The 17,217-nt window shown below is 41.8% G+C and overlaps 1 protein-coding gene across 1 annotated transcript in view; it reads right to left on the minus strand.

Moving 5' to 3' along the window:
- Nucleotides 1–17,217, minus strand: part of tyr (tyrosinase) — a 47,609-nt gene that overhangs the window by 11,130 nt on the left and 19,262 nt on the right. Inside the window, exons 2-3 of the mRNA XM_063052840.1 lie at nt 16,757–16,973; nt 10,409–10,556 (exon numbers count right to left, since the gene is read on the minus strand). Coding sequence (XP_062908910.1) covers nt 10,409–10,556; nt 16,757–16,973 — 365 coding nt within the window. The remainder of the gene's footprint in view (nt 1–10,408; nt 10,557–16,756; nt 16,974–17,217) is intronic.

The following is a 17,217-nucleotide window of genomic DNA, read 5'->3' on the forward strand; positions in this document are numbered from 1 at the left end:
ACAGTACTACTACAATAGTTAATATGTTGGACCATGAGGTTACAGAATGTGATATATTTCTGCTACTGCTAATGGTTCACAGATACTCTGTTCTGAGCTGCCAAATCTGTTCTGACTCCAATCCATTTAGCACAATGGTGGTGCCACACAAGAAAACAGAGAGTAGCCTTGGTGTGAAAACTCTATTGACAAACATCGCATGTTTAGCTACAAACAAAATTCACTGTCCATTCAAAATCCACTGTAACATTATACACAAAGAATATCAGCATACTACCACAGATTATTAAAATGTCATTTTGCAATTCACTTCTGCAGCAGTGACAATATTGTTTGGTTTTTACTTCAAATATAGATATATTACTAGACAACGGAGTGACTCGTTGGGGCACTCTTTGAGAGAAGGGTAGTGCAGTCTGATGTGACCAGAATGAACATTAAATTTTCCTGAATGCTATTGGTATCGCTTTGCTTTGGAAACTGAAGTAGAAAACCTCAGTTTATTAAAGAAGAATGACGCGTAGCAAAGCAAATATAGCTGCTCCTCATTGAACGAAGGACACTTTTGATGGCATTATTTCTGGTTTATCTGTCACCCTTGTGCCTCTCGTTGTCATTCTGCAGACATACAGCCCTTTTATCCCCCGTCTCTTCATCTCTTCTGCTGTTTGTTGTTTGTCTCTGATCCTGGAGACGTGCATGTCTCTCCTCCTCTGTCTCTTCTTCTCTCATCTTTTTTCGTCCTGACTCTTTGATCCTGGAGTCGTGCGGCCCTGGCCTCATCCGATTCTTGTTCTCTCCCTTTCCTTGCCGCTTCCCGACGACATTTGGCATCATCTCTTGACCATAATGTCCCCCTTCCCTTTCCACACGGCATAATTAGGCCGACCATTTTTTTAACCCTAATGCTGGATAGAAGATATGAAGCAGTAACACCAAAGGATGTTAATTATTCTTGATGATGAGGTTGGCGCCCTCCTAAATGGACGTGATATAGTCACTGCTGTCCTTTAACTGCAGTAAAGGGTTTTATGGGTGTCTCGAAGTACGTCATTATAATAAGATTTAATTATCTCTTATTGGTGGGTGGCAGTTAGATCTGTCCCAATCCCGCACATGCTGATGGTGATTAGCAGAATGTAACCCCTCGAAATAGAGCTGCCCTGCCCTTTTGCTCCGTTAGGTGTCGCTGCTGAGGCTGGCCGTGTACATATGTCGGGCTGTTGCGTCCCGATTTCCATGATGGCGGATCGGCTCTCGGATTAAAAGGGAGGCTCTTGATTTTCGTGAATGAGCAATTTTATACAAATATATAACCCTGAACTTTGCCTGCATTCTGTAAGTTAGCGCATTTTAATTCGATTGAGCGGAAAAAAGTGCAGCTGTAATGCACCGTTTGCACTAATTGGAGGTCACAAACAGACAGACAGAGCATGAGAGTTTTAGTAGTATATAGATTCCAAGGTGTCACTGGGTCTGCATGAATGTAAAGTGGGCCCTCCTGGCACATCACAAATGTAAGAAGTCTGATAATCAAACAAAAAAACTGGAAATCTGAAATAAAAAGAGAAATAGTTAACTGATTCTCTGTCCACAGAAGCTGTGTGACCTGTGGAGTGTTGCAATATTTTCTATTTTTCTAAGGTGTGACTAAAGGTGATGATAAAGCTGGGAGCCATTTTATACACACAGATGTCAACAGGGAATCCCAGGATAAAGTCGTATTAGCCATTTCAATCATTGTAGGTAAACAGGTGTAATTTGCTTCTATCTTCTTTGTGTTCAGTTTATTAGAACCAGTGATGACCTGATTCTTTGTTCTGAATTGTTGGGCATAGAAGACTGTCAAGCCTATTCACTCATCACTGCTAAATAATGAGTAATAATCCACCAGCACTGGATCTTTAAATCATTCCATTATAGTTCTCTTGAGCATATCATGCATTCAGTTCATTCAGTCCATGTTTCCATGACAACTTTAATTACCAAATGTATATGGTGTTTTACTTAAGTTGACATTGACCTAGAAAGTGGTGAAAATTTCAGAGTACAATAAAAAAAACTAAATGCCATTACTTAATCATAACTGAATAATGTAATTAAGTGATTTGATTATTTTCTTAATGTTCGACCATCACACCCCAGAATTCAACATATATTTTCTGGTGATGGTTTAACATACGATATAAAAATGCATGAGGATATAACAGGATTATATATATATACACATGTCACAGAGCCATAGAAAAATACTGCACAGTAACAGGTTCTTCAGCTCATCTGATCCATGCTGAGCCATTTAAACTGCCTACTCTCGTCGATCTGCACCGGGACGATAGCCCTCCATACCCCTACCATCCATGTACATAGCTATCCAAGCTTCTCTTAAACTTTGAAATCGCAGCACATGCACTGCTTCACTCTGAATGAAGAAGTTTCCCCACATCTTCCCCCTAAACCTTTCATCTGAGATTGTAGTCGCACCCAACCTCAGTGGAAAAAGTCTGCTTGCATATACCCTATCTATACCCCTCATAATTTTGTATACCTTTATCAAATCTCTTCTCAGTCTTTTATGTTTCAAGGAATAAAGTCCTAATCTATTCAATCTTTCCTTATAACCCAGGTCCTCTAGACCTAGCAACTTCAACATAACATCCCATCTCCTGTACTCATACTTCGATTTATGAAGGCCAATGTGGCAAAAGCTTTCTTTATGGCCCTATCGAGCTATGGCACCACTTTTAATGAGTTACACTCCTGTTCCCCAGATCCCTTCGTTCTACCATACTCTTCAGTGCGCACTCTTCCGTGTAAGACCTACCCTGGTTAGTCCTACCAAAGTGCAACACCTCTCACTTGTCTACATTAAATTCCATCTGCAATTTTTCAGCCCATTTTTCCAACTGGTCCAGTTCCTGCTGCAAGCCATGATAGGCTTCCTCGCTGTTCACTACACAAAGTTTAGTTATTGAGAGAACTTTGGGTGCACGGTCTTGAACTAGCTGCCATGTAAGGTGGAGGCATGGTCAGAGGCAGCGGCTTCTTCTTGGCCAATCAAAGGTACTTTTTGTCTTTTTTTAAGATCGTAAGATAATACTGAACATTAAGAACTTCAAGTATTGCAAGTCTACCCCTATCAGTGAGCTGCTCATTAGTAGAGGAGCTGGGTTTGGTACGGGCTGTGTTATTGCCTGCTACAGAAAGACTTTGGAGTCGGTACATGAAGGCGGTGTGCAGTCTAACAGTGAGTGATTTTGTTGGATATTCTCTTGTGACTGCACAGCCCTATTGGACATTGATAACATAAAATACTGCAAGTCTGTTTCGCTTGTTTACTGGCAAGACAGACGGTAGAGGAGCTGCATAGCCTCTGTTTTAGTAAGGACTAGGCTTCAAGCCATGGGCTTGCCTGTTGCAGCAGTCCAGGAGAGGAGACACCACAGGCAGTGTCTCGCGGCGTCCATGCTGGGTTGGGTGCTGGCCTCCAGTATTTCTGTGACTGCATGTTTACTTGCTGTCTTAGATGTACTATATGTGCCTTGTGCTGTGTATGACTATTGGTACTGTGTTTTGCACCTTGGCCCCAGAGGGCTGCATTCATGAGTATTCATATATGGATGAGTGTGATTAAACTTGAACTTGAATATTGTTATGACAACATGTCAACCACTGATGACTGACAGGGGTTATTTCCCAAGTGGGCTGTGTATTTTCTTATTTATTGAATGTTACGTACCCCGTAACTGGGTTGCCAAACCAGCAGAAATGGATCACTCAGTTGGAGTCTGGATTACTAGAACTAAGAAAGTTTTATTAAAGAAACAAGCAACACAGTAATCGAAAGGATAATAAATGCAACAGTTCAGCAATGATAACCACACATGTGCACAGAATTAAGATAACAGCATCAATCAAGCTCTATCGTTGTCTAGGGGTAAATGACCAAATTTAAAAGTGACTCAAAGTTCAGTCCAGTTTAGTAGTTCAGTTCGCAGTAATCGTTGCCATGGATGGACAACGTGGGGGAAGAGAGACAGAGAGAACAGGAACAACTGATCATTCAGCACAGCTTCACTCACAGACCGGCGAGATGGCTCACAAGCAGCTTTTGGGCTGGTCCTTGGTGATGTCACCTGAGGTCACCGACTGTGACCCCTCCTCCAGATGCGGTCGATCCTCTGCAGTGAACCCGGCACCCAGGCAAGGGTGGACACACACCGGGTTCCCGCTGATCGTACCTTTCCACCCTGGTCGTTGTCTGATACTTCTCACCCACTCATGAGAGGCGCACCGCTTCCAGGGTCTCGTTACCTCGGGTGGCGTGTGTGTCCAGCCTTAGCGAACCTGTCCCTTTTTATCCCCCTGCTGGGGCATCGCCTGTCCACCACTTCAAACAGTTCAGGGTTCAAAGGGGGAGCCGCTCCAGACAGCTCTTTCTCTCCCACGTCCCTTCATTACACATCTCCAGACGCTGCTCCATTGTTCCTTATCTCTCCTTCCCCTGAGGGCAGGTGGCAGACTACTTGCTGATGTCACTGATGCTAGCCCAGGCCAGCAAACATCTTAATTTTATGTGTATTCTCGTCACATGAAAAGTTGTTCAATAAACCATCCAAGGTTTGATAATTTGGTCAATGTGATTTTAAAAAGAGCTTTTTCAGTGGAAAGTGATATTTAAAGAGATGTTAATATTATTCTGCAGGTATATCCTGTGTGTGTGTGTGTGTGTGTGTGGATGCTACATTGAATGACATAGAAATTTAAATAGACATCAATCTGTAATCTTCTAAATTCCCTCAGCAAGCTGGAAGGCAGACATTGCGCACAACCATTACTTTAAACGGAGGATTGGCAGTCATCTATATGTAAGGATTCAATGTGAACTGAAGTCCCAATATATCTTCAGAACAATTTCAAAGGCATTTTAACTGCTGCTATTCTCTCCAGAGAGGGATCTGATTTCATATTTAATTCTTTTCTGCATGCATGACTTTAGTGAAGGATACTATGAATCCCTTTGCAATCTCAAAGCAGCCAGCATTATACTTTGGGCAGTGAAGTACTTTTGAAGTACAGATACTCCAACCAATTTATTCACATCAGCTTAAAAAGCAATCGCAATATTACAGAAAGGTTACAGCAAGAAGGAGACAATTTAGTCCATTTTGGCTTCCTTCTAACTTCATTATGCAACATAATCCTCATAGTCTCTTATTTTTGATTCCCTTTAAGTGCTTATCCAACTCCCTAATGAGCACTACCACTAAATCAGCCGACACTACACTCCTTTGTCTATGTTTTAACTATTTACTATGTAAGAAAGTTCTTCCTTATATCTTTATTGCTTCACTTACCAGTCACTCATATTTTTCTGGTACTTGCTGTTTCCATCAATTGGAACAGTTTCTTTTTAAGGAAAACACTAACTTTAATAAAACCATAAGATATAGGAGTAAAATTAGGCTATTTGGTCCATTGAGTCGGCTCCGCCATTTGATCATGGCTGTTTTATTTTTCCCCTCAACCCCTTTCTCCTTCCTTCTGATAATCTTTGACACCTTTCCTGTGGATCTCAGATCTGGTTTCTCACAAATGAAAACAAAATCTCCCTATCTCCCTTATTAAACTTCTCAAAATTATATACACCATTCCTTCTCTTTATAAGAGGAAGGAGTGTCAGACTTTGGAAGTTCTGTAACAGATGGCAAATACCACAGACTTGATATCACCTTTGTTGTTCCCTTTTGAACTCTCCATTGTGTCTCTGTGTATTTCCTTAACTTGTGGAGAAAAGATTTGTGCCCCGTGACTTGGTACTGAATAACAAGGTTTGTTACTAATTAGCATAACTTCCCTGCTTCATAATCCCTTCCCTCTGAGGTAATGCTCATTTCAGTGATTGATATACCTTTTCCTCAATCTCACTGCTACTTTGTCCCAAGTAGCTAATTTTCTAATAATGTTCAATCACTATGTCAGTTCAAAACACTTTTCTCTAGACAGAAAAAGCAATCATCCAACTGTTCTAGGCAAAGCTATCCGAGGATCCCCATGCCAACGAAAATCCCCTTCCTTCAATTAGAGCAATCATGAGCCAAAGATTCCCAGGAGTCATGGAGATAAGGGACTGCAGATAATGGAACTGGACCAACAAGGAATCTGTTGGAGAAATTCACTGGGTCCAGCAACATCTCTGGGGAGAAAGGAATTGTTTATCTTTCAGGCCAAAACTCTGCTGCAAAGCCTACTCATGAAACCCACAGGTAAAGGCAGTGCCACTGTAGTCTGGTGGACTGACCTCCATCTTGCAGAGGCTAGGTGCCAGCTTGCAAATATCTCTTCATATCTACTTCTGGGCCATGGTTTCACTAATGAACACCAGGAGACTGTTTCCCTCACTGTTAGAGATCACATCACATCACATCAAGAGATCTTCTCTCCGCAGACCCCACCCACCATTTCCCACTTCCACAAACAAGACCATCCATGTAGAGCTATTATTCCTGCCTGCTCTTTCTTCTTAAGTCAAAATAAACTTTATTCATAATAAAAAAAACTATTTACAAGAAAAAAAACAATGCAATACCTTCCCATTATACCTTCCATTGACTAGGAATTAAGTAATGTTCAGGTACATTTCTGAAAACCAACTGCAGCATTGCCACTCATGTAGCTCCCCGGGATGGTACACTACTACAATAATTGAGGGGCTTTCCCACCCAAGCTGCCCAGTCACAGAAGAACCCTACACTGTGCTCCTCCCCAGCCCTTGCAGTGGTTGCACCGAGCTTCACTGCATCCCACAGCATGTGCTCCTGCAGCCTGGACTCTGCCAGTTGGCCACATTCCTCCATGGGCATCTCAATGTGCTGGCAGGACAACCAGTTTCAGGCAGACCAAAGGGTGTCTTTCACCAAACTGCCAGCAGCACTTGATGTCCATCTCTATGTGTCCCTGGGAGCAGTCCGTTGATTAGAGAGTCAACTGCTCGTGATGAACTGTGACACAGGCCATCGCATCTTTCTCCATGCCCTCCTTTCAAACCAACAGCCCACAAAGAAAGGAGCAACCATTTTGTACCCACTACAGTCATCTTGGTGGCAGGTGCACTGGAAGTGATGTTCTGAGCTTGCAGGAAGGATCCAACTCGGAGGGCCCTCCTACCAGCAGCCCAGATCTTGGTGCCTATTGGTAAGATCTGGCAATGAGGCATTCTGCCAGTTAGTCTTTACAGTTTGCTCGGGGAATTACTCCACAGCATCCATCGAAAACTTTTCCTGTGAAATCTGCAGGATGTTCCTTGCTGACAATTACTTCATGGACTTGTAGTCAAAGGTGTTGATCTGGAAGAACTTTTCCATGAATAATAGGTGTGCAGCAACGAGGCCGAACCCATCCTTCATAACTTTGGAAGATAGATAGACCTTCAGCATATAGTGGCACTTGGTGTCTACGGTTTTAGGTTCTACACTCAGCCTGCCGCATCCACACATGGACATGGTCATCAGAGTGAGAGAAACATTGGGTACATTTTTGCCCCATTGTCCAAGGACTTGTGCATCCATCTGGCTCCATCTGACCCACTCCATCTTGGATACCCAGATGAACCAGAACTTGCTCTTGCCACATGAAACTTATCTCTTCATATGTTGATCCTACCCAGCCTCCTCTTGTCCATTCACTTCCCTCCTATATCAGGACACATCACATTTCCATGAATATTATACCTTTTTAAAGCAGGCTTTAATAACACCCTTAAACTCTTTCACTGACCTGGTGCCTCTTGCTGTGATGGAACATAGTGTAGAACAGAGGTTTTGAGAGTTTGATATTTGCCATCAAATAACATGTTCTGCCCACTGATGTGGCTGAATGTAATTAAAGCCTAATGCTAGGGATGTTCACATGTGAGAGGAAACTTACTTTGATTTACTTATTCTTCCAGTGGATTTGGAGGATGTGTGAAGATAGCGTTGCTAACACTGAACTTCACCAGCACTATGAAGTATAGACAATCCACAGTTCACCAACGTGTAGGAGAGTTGATTTACTGCCACCTGGTTGACCATAAACTTTATGTTGGGTTTGAAGTGCAAATCTTCAGTCTTTTCTTCAGATAGACAGAGTCTCTGCTAGGCCATTATAAGTGATGGTGAAATTCATTACTGATGTCTGCCTTTGCTGAGAAGTTGTTCACAATTTTTTGGACAATGGTCTATATGTGGATTTTCATTGTTTGCATGCTGTGCAGGGAGAGGAGGTTAGTGGAGATACGCTTTGTTAAGGCCTATTCCCTCATATGCTTCAACAGACAAGTCATCGATGATTTAGAGCTTGGCCTTCAAACTTATGGATTCACAAGCATCATCTGTGTTCAGCAGCTTGATGTATGGGGTTGGTGAGATCTTAGTTTTCTATTTGTCCAGAAGCTTAGCATTACTTCTTTGGAAGGTTGTTGGAAGTGAGGCATTGAGTGAATGGTGAGAAAATTGAAAACACTGTTGGAGTGATGGTGTCATCCTGTTTGATACCAGTCTAATCTGAGTTTGCATCCGAGCCTGTTACAGATCACTGATTAAGATCAAGGCATGCTTGCCAGCAGGCAGCAGATGTATGATGTAAACACAAATCTGCAAAGTATACTCCAAAATCTCTCTTGACTGACAGAGTTTTTGAAGGCTTTTCTGAAGTGCACATTGGTTACTGCTTCACATATTTTTCTTGAAGCTCTCTGTGAAGATTATGTCCATAATGATTCTTGATAGAATCCTGACCTCGATTCAGGGATGAAATTGTCCACACAAAAAAGGGACTTGAAGAGGACTCTGATCATCTCCTGTGGCAGAGTGTCAGGAAAAATTCTCTGCAGTTACCATAGCTAGATTTGTTTCCTTTTCTGATAATGATCACATACAGAATCTCTGAAGTCCTGGGTCAAGTTCTCCTCTTCCAAGTGATGGGGGAATGAGGCTGTCAATTTGTCTCTTAAGTTACATTCAGTTGAATTTTAAAACTTAATCTCTGATACCATCAGCCTCTGAGGCCCTGATATTTTTCAACTGATATTTGGCCTTTTCAGGCTGGGATAGTGATGGGAATAAACTGGATAATATGCTGCGGAATTACAAATACCTGGGGATACGAATTGACAATAAACTGGACTGGTCAAAGAACACTGAGGCTGTCTACAAGAAGGGTCAGAGCCGTCTCTATTTCCTGAGGAGACTGAGGTCCTTTAACATCTGCCAGACGATGCTGAGGATGTTCTACGAGTCTGTGGTGGCCAGTGCTATCATGTTTGCTGTTGTGTGCTGGGGCAGCAGGCTGAGGGTAGCAGACACCAACAGAATCAGCAAACTCATTTGTAAGGCCAGTGATGTTGTGGGGATGGAACTGGACTCTCTGACTGTGCTGTCTGAAAAGAGGATGCTGTCCAAGTTGCATGCCATCTTGGACAATGTCTCCCATCCACTACATAATGTACTGGTTGGGCACAGGAGTACATTCAGCCAGAGACTCATTCCTCCGAGATGCAGCACAGAGCGTCATAGGAAGTCATTCCTGCCTGTGGCCATCAAACTTTACAACTCCTCCCTTGGAGGGTCAGACACCCTGAGCCAATAGGCTGGTCCTGGACTTATTTCCTGGCATAATTTACATATTACTATTTAACTATTTATGGTTTTATTACTATTTAATTATTTATGGTGCAACTGTAACGAAAACCAATATCCCCCAGGATCAATAAAGTATGACTATGACTATGGCTATCTGGTAGCTGGTTTCCATCAACATTGCATCTGAATATTCCACCTGTTACTCAGAGTAACTCTACAGTCATTGGCCACTCTGTTAGGTACCACTTTTAGGTATTAGGCAACACACCACTTTTGTACTGTGTGGTTACTTGAGTTATCATCACCCTGTCAGCTTGAAACAGTCTGGCTATTCTCCTCTGACTTCTCTCATCAACAAGGCAGTTTTGTCCGCAGAACTGCCACACACTGGATGCTTTTTGTTCTTGTTTTTGTTTATTTGCACCATTCTCTGTAAACTCTAGAGAATGTTATACATGAAAATCCCAGGAGCTAGCAAGTGTATAGGTGTACCTAATAAAGCGGCCACTGACTGTATGACCAGCTGATAATCATCTTGTGATCATGTGTCAAACCCTTGGTGGTGCTCAAGGTGAAGTTTTATATGACAAGGAACAGCCAGGAAGATAATGAGGGCAACAACATCAGAAGCGGTGGTAGTGAAGGTGCGGTTGAACAGATAGATATGTGGAACAATAGGAAGGTAAATACTCAGAGGCTAAATTATTTCCAGTTTTTAGTGCAGCTTCAATTCAATTGGCTTAGCAAGGAAATGGGAGAAAATGGAAGTTTCTGTCAATTGCACTCACCTGTCAATGTAAGCATGATGAAGTAAAAAGATTGGGTCATTTGCTGAACCACCAACACTGGACATTGATCCATTCATGTAAATGTGTAGGGCATTATGCAGACCACTCTGTGATATATTAGCTATCCCATCACCTGGGTTGGCAAAACCTGCTCATAAAGAAATCACATTGATTTGAGTTGATTATTAAGCCAGTTGTATAATTAACCTTTAACGTGTTAAAGAACAGTTAACTTCAGATAGTAAATGGGTTACAACACAATCTTTAGACTAAAAGCCAGTTAACAAAGAAAGAGGATTCAGGCCCCACCCTTTATACAGAAATAGTAAAATTACTGAGAGATGCATTTTGGGGATATTTTATCAAGTTCTTACTGTTGGCTAGAAGACTATATTCATATTATGTAAGGTCTCTTTTTCTAGCAATTTCCTTCATTCTCCTTGAAAGCTGTTTCGAATTACGTCACCTCATGGCATAAGACAATAATACATAGGAGCAGAACTGGCTATTCAGCCCATTAAGTCTGCTCCACCATTTCATCTTGGCTGATTTATTACCTCTCTCAACCCTGTTCTCCTGTCTTGTTCCCATAACCTTTGACACCCTTACTGATCAAGAACTTATCAATCTCTTCTTTAAATATACCTAACATAAAAAGTGGAATCCCTCAGTAATTCCTTTCATGTTTTAGGATTTGAACGAGGGGAAGGAGTTTACAAGAAAAGAATCAGCAGGACTACAATATCTGAGCAACTTCACCGTGCTCATCAAAAACCTGAGAACCCTTGGACTTTGCTTGGAAATGCCAGCAAGGAACACTCTCTGCCATTCCACTTCACAGAAGAGGATGGCATTTACTATGGTGGCTTTAAAGAATCTGTTAGGTCAGAAATGGTTGTACCCATAAGTGTGAAGCAATATGCATGAAAGCTACTGGTTTCTTGCTGGGTATAGTAGGGGACATCTATCGTATTGCCCAGCCTTTAGTGCAGACATGCAGAAGCCAAGTGCATAAGACCATAAGACAATAAGATATAGGAGCAGAAGTAGGCCATTTGGCCCATTGAGTCTGCTCCACCATTCAATCATGGGCTGATCCAATTCTTCCAGTCATCCCCACTCCCCTGCCTTCATCCCATACCCTTCGATGCCCTGGCTAATCAAAAACCTATCTATCTCTGCCTTAAGTACACCCAGTGGCTTAGCCTCTACAGCAGCTCGTAGCAACAAATTCCACAGATTTAGCACCCTCTGACTAAAGTAATTTCTCCATATCTCAGTTCTAAAAAGACGGCCTTCAATCCTGAAGTCTTGCCCTCTTGTCCTAGAATCCCCTTCCATGGGAAATAACTTTGCCATATCTAATCTGTTCAGGCCTTTTAACATTCGGAATGTTTCTATGAGATCCCCCCTCATTCTCCTGAACTCCAGGGAATACAGCCCAAGAGCTGCCAGACATTCCTCATACGGTAACCCTTTCATTCCTGGAATCATTCTTATGAATCTTCTCTGAACTCTTTCCAATGCATATCCTTTCTAAAATAAGGAGCCCAAAACTGCACACAATACTCCAAGTGTGGGCTCACAAGTGCCTTATAGAGCCTCAAAATCACATCCCTGCTCTTATATTCTATACCTTTAGAAATGAATGCCAACATTGCATTCGCCTTCTTCACAACAGACTCAAACTTGAGGTTAACCTTTAGGGTATCTTGCACAAGGACTCCCAAGTCCCTTTGCATCTCTGCATTTTGAATTCTCTCCCCATTTAAATAATAGTCTGCCCATTTATTTCTTCCACCAAAGTGCATAACCATACACTTCCCAACTTTGTATTTCATTTGCCACTTCTTTGCCCATTCCTCTAAACTACCTAAGTCTCTCTGCAGGCTCTCTGTTTCCTCAACACTACCCGCTCCTCCACCTATTTTTGTATCATTGGCAAATTTAGCCACAAATCCATTAATACTGTATTTCAAGTCAATGACATACATTGTAAAAAGCAGCGGTGCCAACACCGACCCCTGAGGAACTCCACTGATAACCGGCAGCCAGCTAGAATAGGATCCCTTTATTCCCATTCTCTGTTTTCTGCTGACCAGCCAATGCTCCATCCATGCTAGTAACTTCCCTGTAATTCCATGGGCTCTTATCTTGCTAAGCATCTTCATGGGCAGCACCTTGTCAAAAGCCTTCTGAAAATCCCAGTACACCATCACTTCCTGAATGTAAATGGAGGGAGACATTCTCACCTGCTGTTTCCCACTTCTTGACAGATCAGCAAGGTGACAACTATAAAACAACAGTGGAAGACTTTACCATGACCTTGGACTTTAAGGGCTTCCAGAAGAATTTCAGGCTGACTTTTAGTGATATATGCTCCAAGTTAATGGGAAGTGGTTATGCAGTGCTCAACACTGATTGTGGAATCTTGTTTATAATTGTTCAGATACAAGGGAGAGCTAACGTTGTGCAAATAGTTTGTTCATAAATGGGGATTACACAAATGGGATTGTAGACCTGATTTGTATTTGAAATGTTACTGCAGTACCAAATCACATCAGCTTCTTTGGAAAGAAAAATTTTCAGGAGCAGTGCCATTTTGAACAACTTAAGGTATGTGAGGAAATTTAAGGAATGAGGGGAAGAGGTTTAATGGAACGTTAGGGGCAACTGCTTCACGCAGAGGGTGGTGTGTATGTGAAGCTTGCAGCTGAAGGAAGTGGTTGAGACAGGTATATTAACAACATTTAAAAGCCATTTGGACAGGGCAGATTGGATTGGTAGGTGCTTAGAGGGATATAGGCCAAACAAAGGCAAATAGGACTAGCTTAGATGGGCATCTTGATTGGCATGGACAAGTTGGGCTGAATGGTTGTTACCCAATAATTCCGTTTTCTGTCAGTTAAGTATGGCCCTTCAAGAGCATCTGCCTATATGAACTTGGGTTGGCATGGTAGTGTAGTGGTAGCACAATGCTTTACAGTACCAGTGACCTGAGTTCAATTCCCACCACTGCCTATAAGACGTTTAAATGTTCTCCCCCGAGTCTACTTGGGTTTCCTCCGGATGCTCCAGTTTCCTCCCACAGTCCACAGACGTGCCGGTTGGTAGGTTAATTGGTCATTGTAAATTGTCCCGTGATTGGGCTAAGGTTAACATGAGGGTTGGTGGGCAGTGCAGCTTGAAGGTCTGGAAGGGCCTACTCTGTGCTGTATCTCAAAAAAAAACTTTGTTTCTCCAGTTAATTGATCTGTTGAGAAATCTCACCGAGCTTCATGAGGATGCAGAGCCAATGAAACATTAAGCGTGCTATCTTGCTGATCACTGGTCTTATTGCAGGCTATAGCTCAATGCCAGGTAAAAATGAAACAAAGCAACACACACAAAAGGCTGTTGGAACTTAGTGGGTCAGGCCTCATCCAACATCAATGGAAGGGAATAAACACATTAATGATTCGGTTTCTTCACCATAGATGCTGCCTGACCTGCTGATTTCCTCCAGCATTTTGTGTGTGTTGCTCAGGATTTTCAGCACCTGCAGAATCTTTTTTGTCTAACAATGAAACTGATGTCTTCAAGACCATATCTTTAACTGCCTTCTTCGACTCCTTTGTCCATTAAAGCTTCAACAAAAATTATAACATTCTGTAGCCTAGATTCAAGAATTTTAATGTCATTTCCAGTGCACAAATGTAAAGGAAAACAAAATAATTGTTACTCCAGATCTGACGCAGCATATAAAAAGTGCATTAAGATAATGAACACCATAATAAACAAACACAATAAATATAAATATAAGCAACATACATCAAAGTTCCAGCATCTGCAGAATTCCTGTTGTTTAAATATAAATATAAGATAGCTTTTATACAAATATTGATAATATCAAGTTTAATTACCATTCAACCATACATGAATATAGCTAAACGAAACAGCCTTCCTCCAAGGCCAAGTTGCATATTACCAACAGCACACAGCACACAGCACACTGCACATAGCACAAGTAGCATATATGGTTACTATTTCAGAAAAAGATACAGTCGCAAAGAGAAATTAAAAAAATATAGCCTATTTACTGAGTTGCCCTGGTCCAACTTATTCTTCCACCAAGCGGACACTGGGGGGCAGCACTGAGCAAACACTGGAGGGCAGCACCAATGGGTTTATAAAGTGATGCTAGGTACATGGGTGTCTGTACATAATGTGACTGACAGAAAATGATAAAGTAGTGGTCTGGAAGGGGTTAGTGGGTGGAGGTGTTGATCAGCCTTACTGCTTAGGGAAAGTAACTGATTTTGAATCTGGTGGTCCTGGCATGGATGCTACATAGCCTCCTCCCTGATGGGAGTAGGACAAATGGTCCATGAGCAGGGTGGGTCTAACCCTTCATGATATTGCTGGCCTTTTCCCAACACCTTTCTGAATATATCTCCTTGAGTGGTTGGTTGGTGCCGGTGATAATTTGGCTTTGACTACCCATTGTAAAGCCTCCCTGTACACTGCAGTGCAGTTTCCGTACCATGCAGTGATGCAGCATGTTAAGATGCTCTCTATTGCACATCTGTAGAAGGTCGTGAGTATTGATGTGCATAGTCCAGCTCTCTCCAGCCTCCTCAGAAGTAGAGGCGTTGGTGAGCCTTTTCGATTTGGTAAGATGCGTTCTGGGACCATGAGAGGATGTTTGAGATATGTATTTCATGCTGTAAGTAAAAAAACTACTGAACAATATTGAAATCTTGGGAGTGAAGGAGGATAAATGTATTAAGATCCAGTCTGGATATATGTGCCAATGACTGAGTTTCCTTCTGGAAAATAGTGAATAGCCCAGAAAAATTGTTCAACAGCATTTGATCAGCAAACCCATCTGTGCACCTTAACCAACCCTCACCCTGCCATCATTATCACACCAGAACGTTAACCCCGGTCTAGTGACGAATGAGAATCGAAGTTTGCGAAGCTGCAAAACAGGACTACATGGGCATTAAAGAGCCAAAGCAACATGCAATTAGCAAAGAGCGAGGTGACCCAGGAGAATCAGATTAAAGCTCTAGACCTGAATGGTAGGAGACTATTAAACAGCCAAGAAGTGGAGAAGGCTCTATGAACATTCCCATCTTAAACAATGATCAGGGTCAGTATGCAAGTTAAAGACCAGATTAAGTGAATCAAGAGTTATGGGATTAATGCAGGAAAGTGCCAAAAATTAATTATAATTTTACAATCAAGCTAGAGCATTTGCAGCCATGTTCATAGAGAACTGTTGATACTCCAACCTGGTTTGCTGCTGAATTCTCCAGCATTACAGAGCCAGTCTTTACCCAATCAGTTTCACCTGATTTGGCCTGAAGAGATGGCTGAGAGCAGTGGACTCAGCAAGGTCTATGGGTTCAGACGTCATTCTGGATGAGGGACTGAAGATCCCCACTCCATAACCAGCAACGAGTACTTCTATTTGAACTGTTCAAGGATAGACACAGCCTTTACAATGTGGAAAATTACTTGAGTCTGCCCCGATCATGAAAAGGACATGCCTCCTCTGGCTAATTACAGCCCAGTCAATTTATTCTCAATCACTAGCAAAGTGATGGAAGGTGTCACATCAAGTGGCACTAACTCACCAACAACTTGCTCACTGATGCTCAGTTTGAATTTTCACAGGATCACTCAGCTCGTGAACTTGATCCAAATATGTTCAAAAGAACTAAATATCAAGCACGTGGTAAAAGCAATTGCTCTTGATGTCAAGGTAGCAATTGACCAAGAGTGACATCAAGGCGAAAGCTCTTCAGCAAGTCATACTTTGCACACAGAAGATGATTATGATTGCTGGAGATCAGTCATGCCTATTGCCTAGACATCACTGCAGGAGATCCACTGGCACAATGTCCTAGACACAACCGTCACCACCCACATCACGAATGACTTTCCTTCCATCAGACGCTAGGATGCCCCTTGACGATTGTACAGTGCTCAATTCCATGTGAAGCTTCTCAGTAAATGAAAGAGATCTGCAATGGATGCACCCATTCTATGATGTACGATTATAAAATTTTTTATCATGGAGAGGATCTAATTTAGGTATTTGCACACTCACTACAGTTTCTTGCAAGAGTGGCAGCTAGCCTTCCTGGTGTAAAATCTATCCAGGTCCTTCAGTTGAAACCAATATCCTGTTTTCCGTCTATTTTTCTGGACCTCTTGGTGCATAACTATATACATTGCTTCTGATTTTTGGCCCATATTGATGCAAAAAGCCTCAAGCAAAATAACAATCTATGTCACAGAACAGCTAATCAAACTTTCTCAAGCACACAGTAACTAAAATACAAAATATAAAATAAAAACCTTCTAAGGTATTCCGGAAGCTGTAATTGGCGAACTTATCAAAGGGTGGAGTATCATACTCGGTCAGACTTAAACAGTATTCCACTTCTGACAAGCTTGGAAGCTTTGGAGTCCGCTTGCTATCCTGTTTCCCTGGATTTCGATGAATGGGTCCTTCAGGAGAGCCATCACATAAAACTCCACGGCGATTGTAATCATCTGGTTTGGTGCAAATTACCTGTGTCAAAAATTTTAAATATTTAACATAATTTTTCTTACTATATAATATCAAGAACAAAGAATAGATATCTTTATTAATTTAAAATCAGTTTCACAAATCTGCAAAAGCTTTAAAGAATTTATGTATAATATAAAACGTTGCGCATACCTTTAACTATGTACTCTGTCACAGATATATATTTTGCTAAAGGATCCTATTGAAGGATATTTGCTTAAATTGAAAAGTCAGCTTTGTATTTTTG

Source organism: Mobula hypostoma, chromosome 7 (genome assembly GCF_963921235.1).
Source record: "Mobula hypostoma chromosome 7, sMobHyp1.1, whole genome shotgun sequence".
Classification (NCBI taxonomy): domain Eukaryota; kingdom Metazoa; phylum Chordata; class Chondrichthyes; order Myliobatiformes; family Myliobatidae; genus Mobula; species Mobula hypostoma.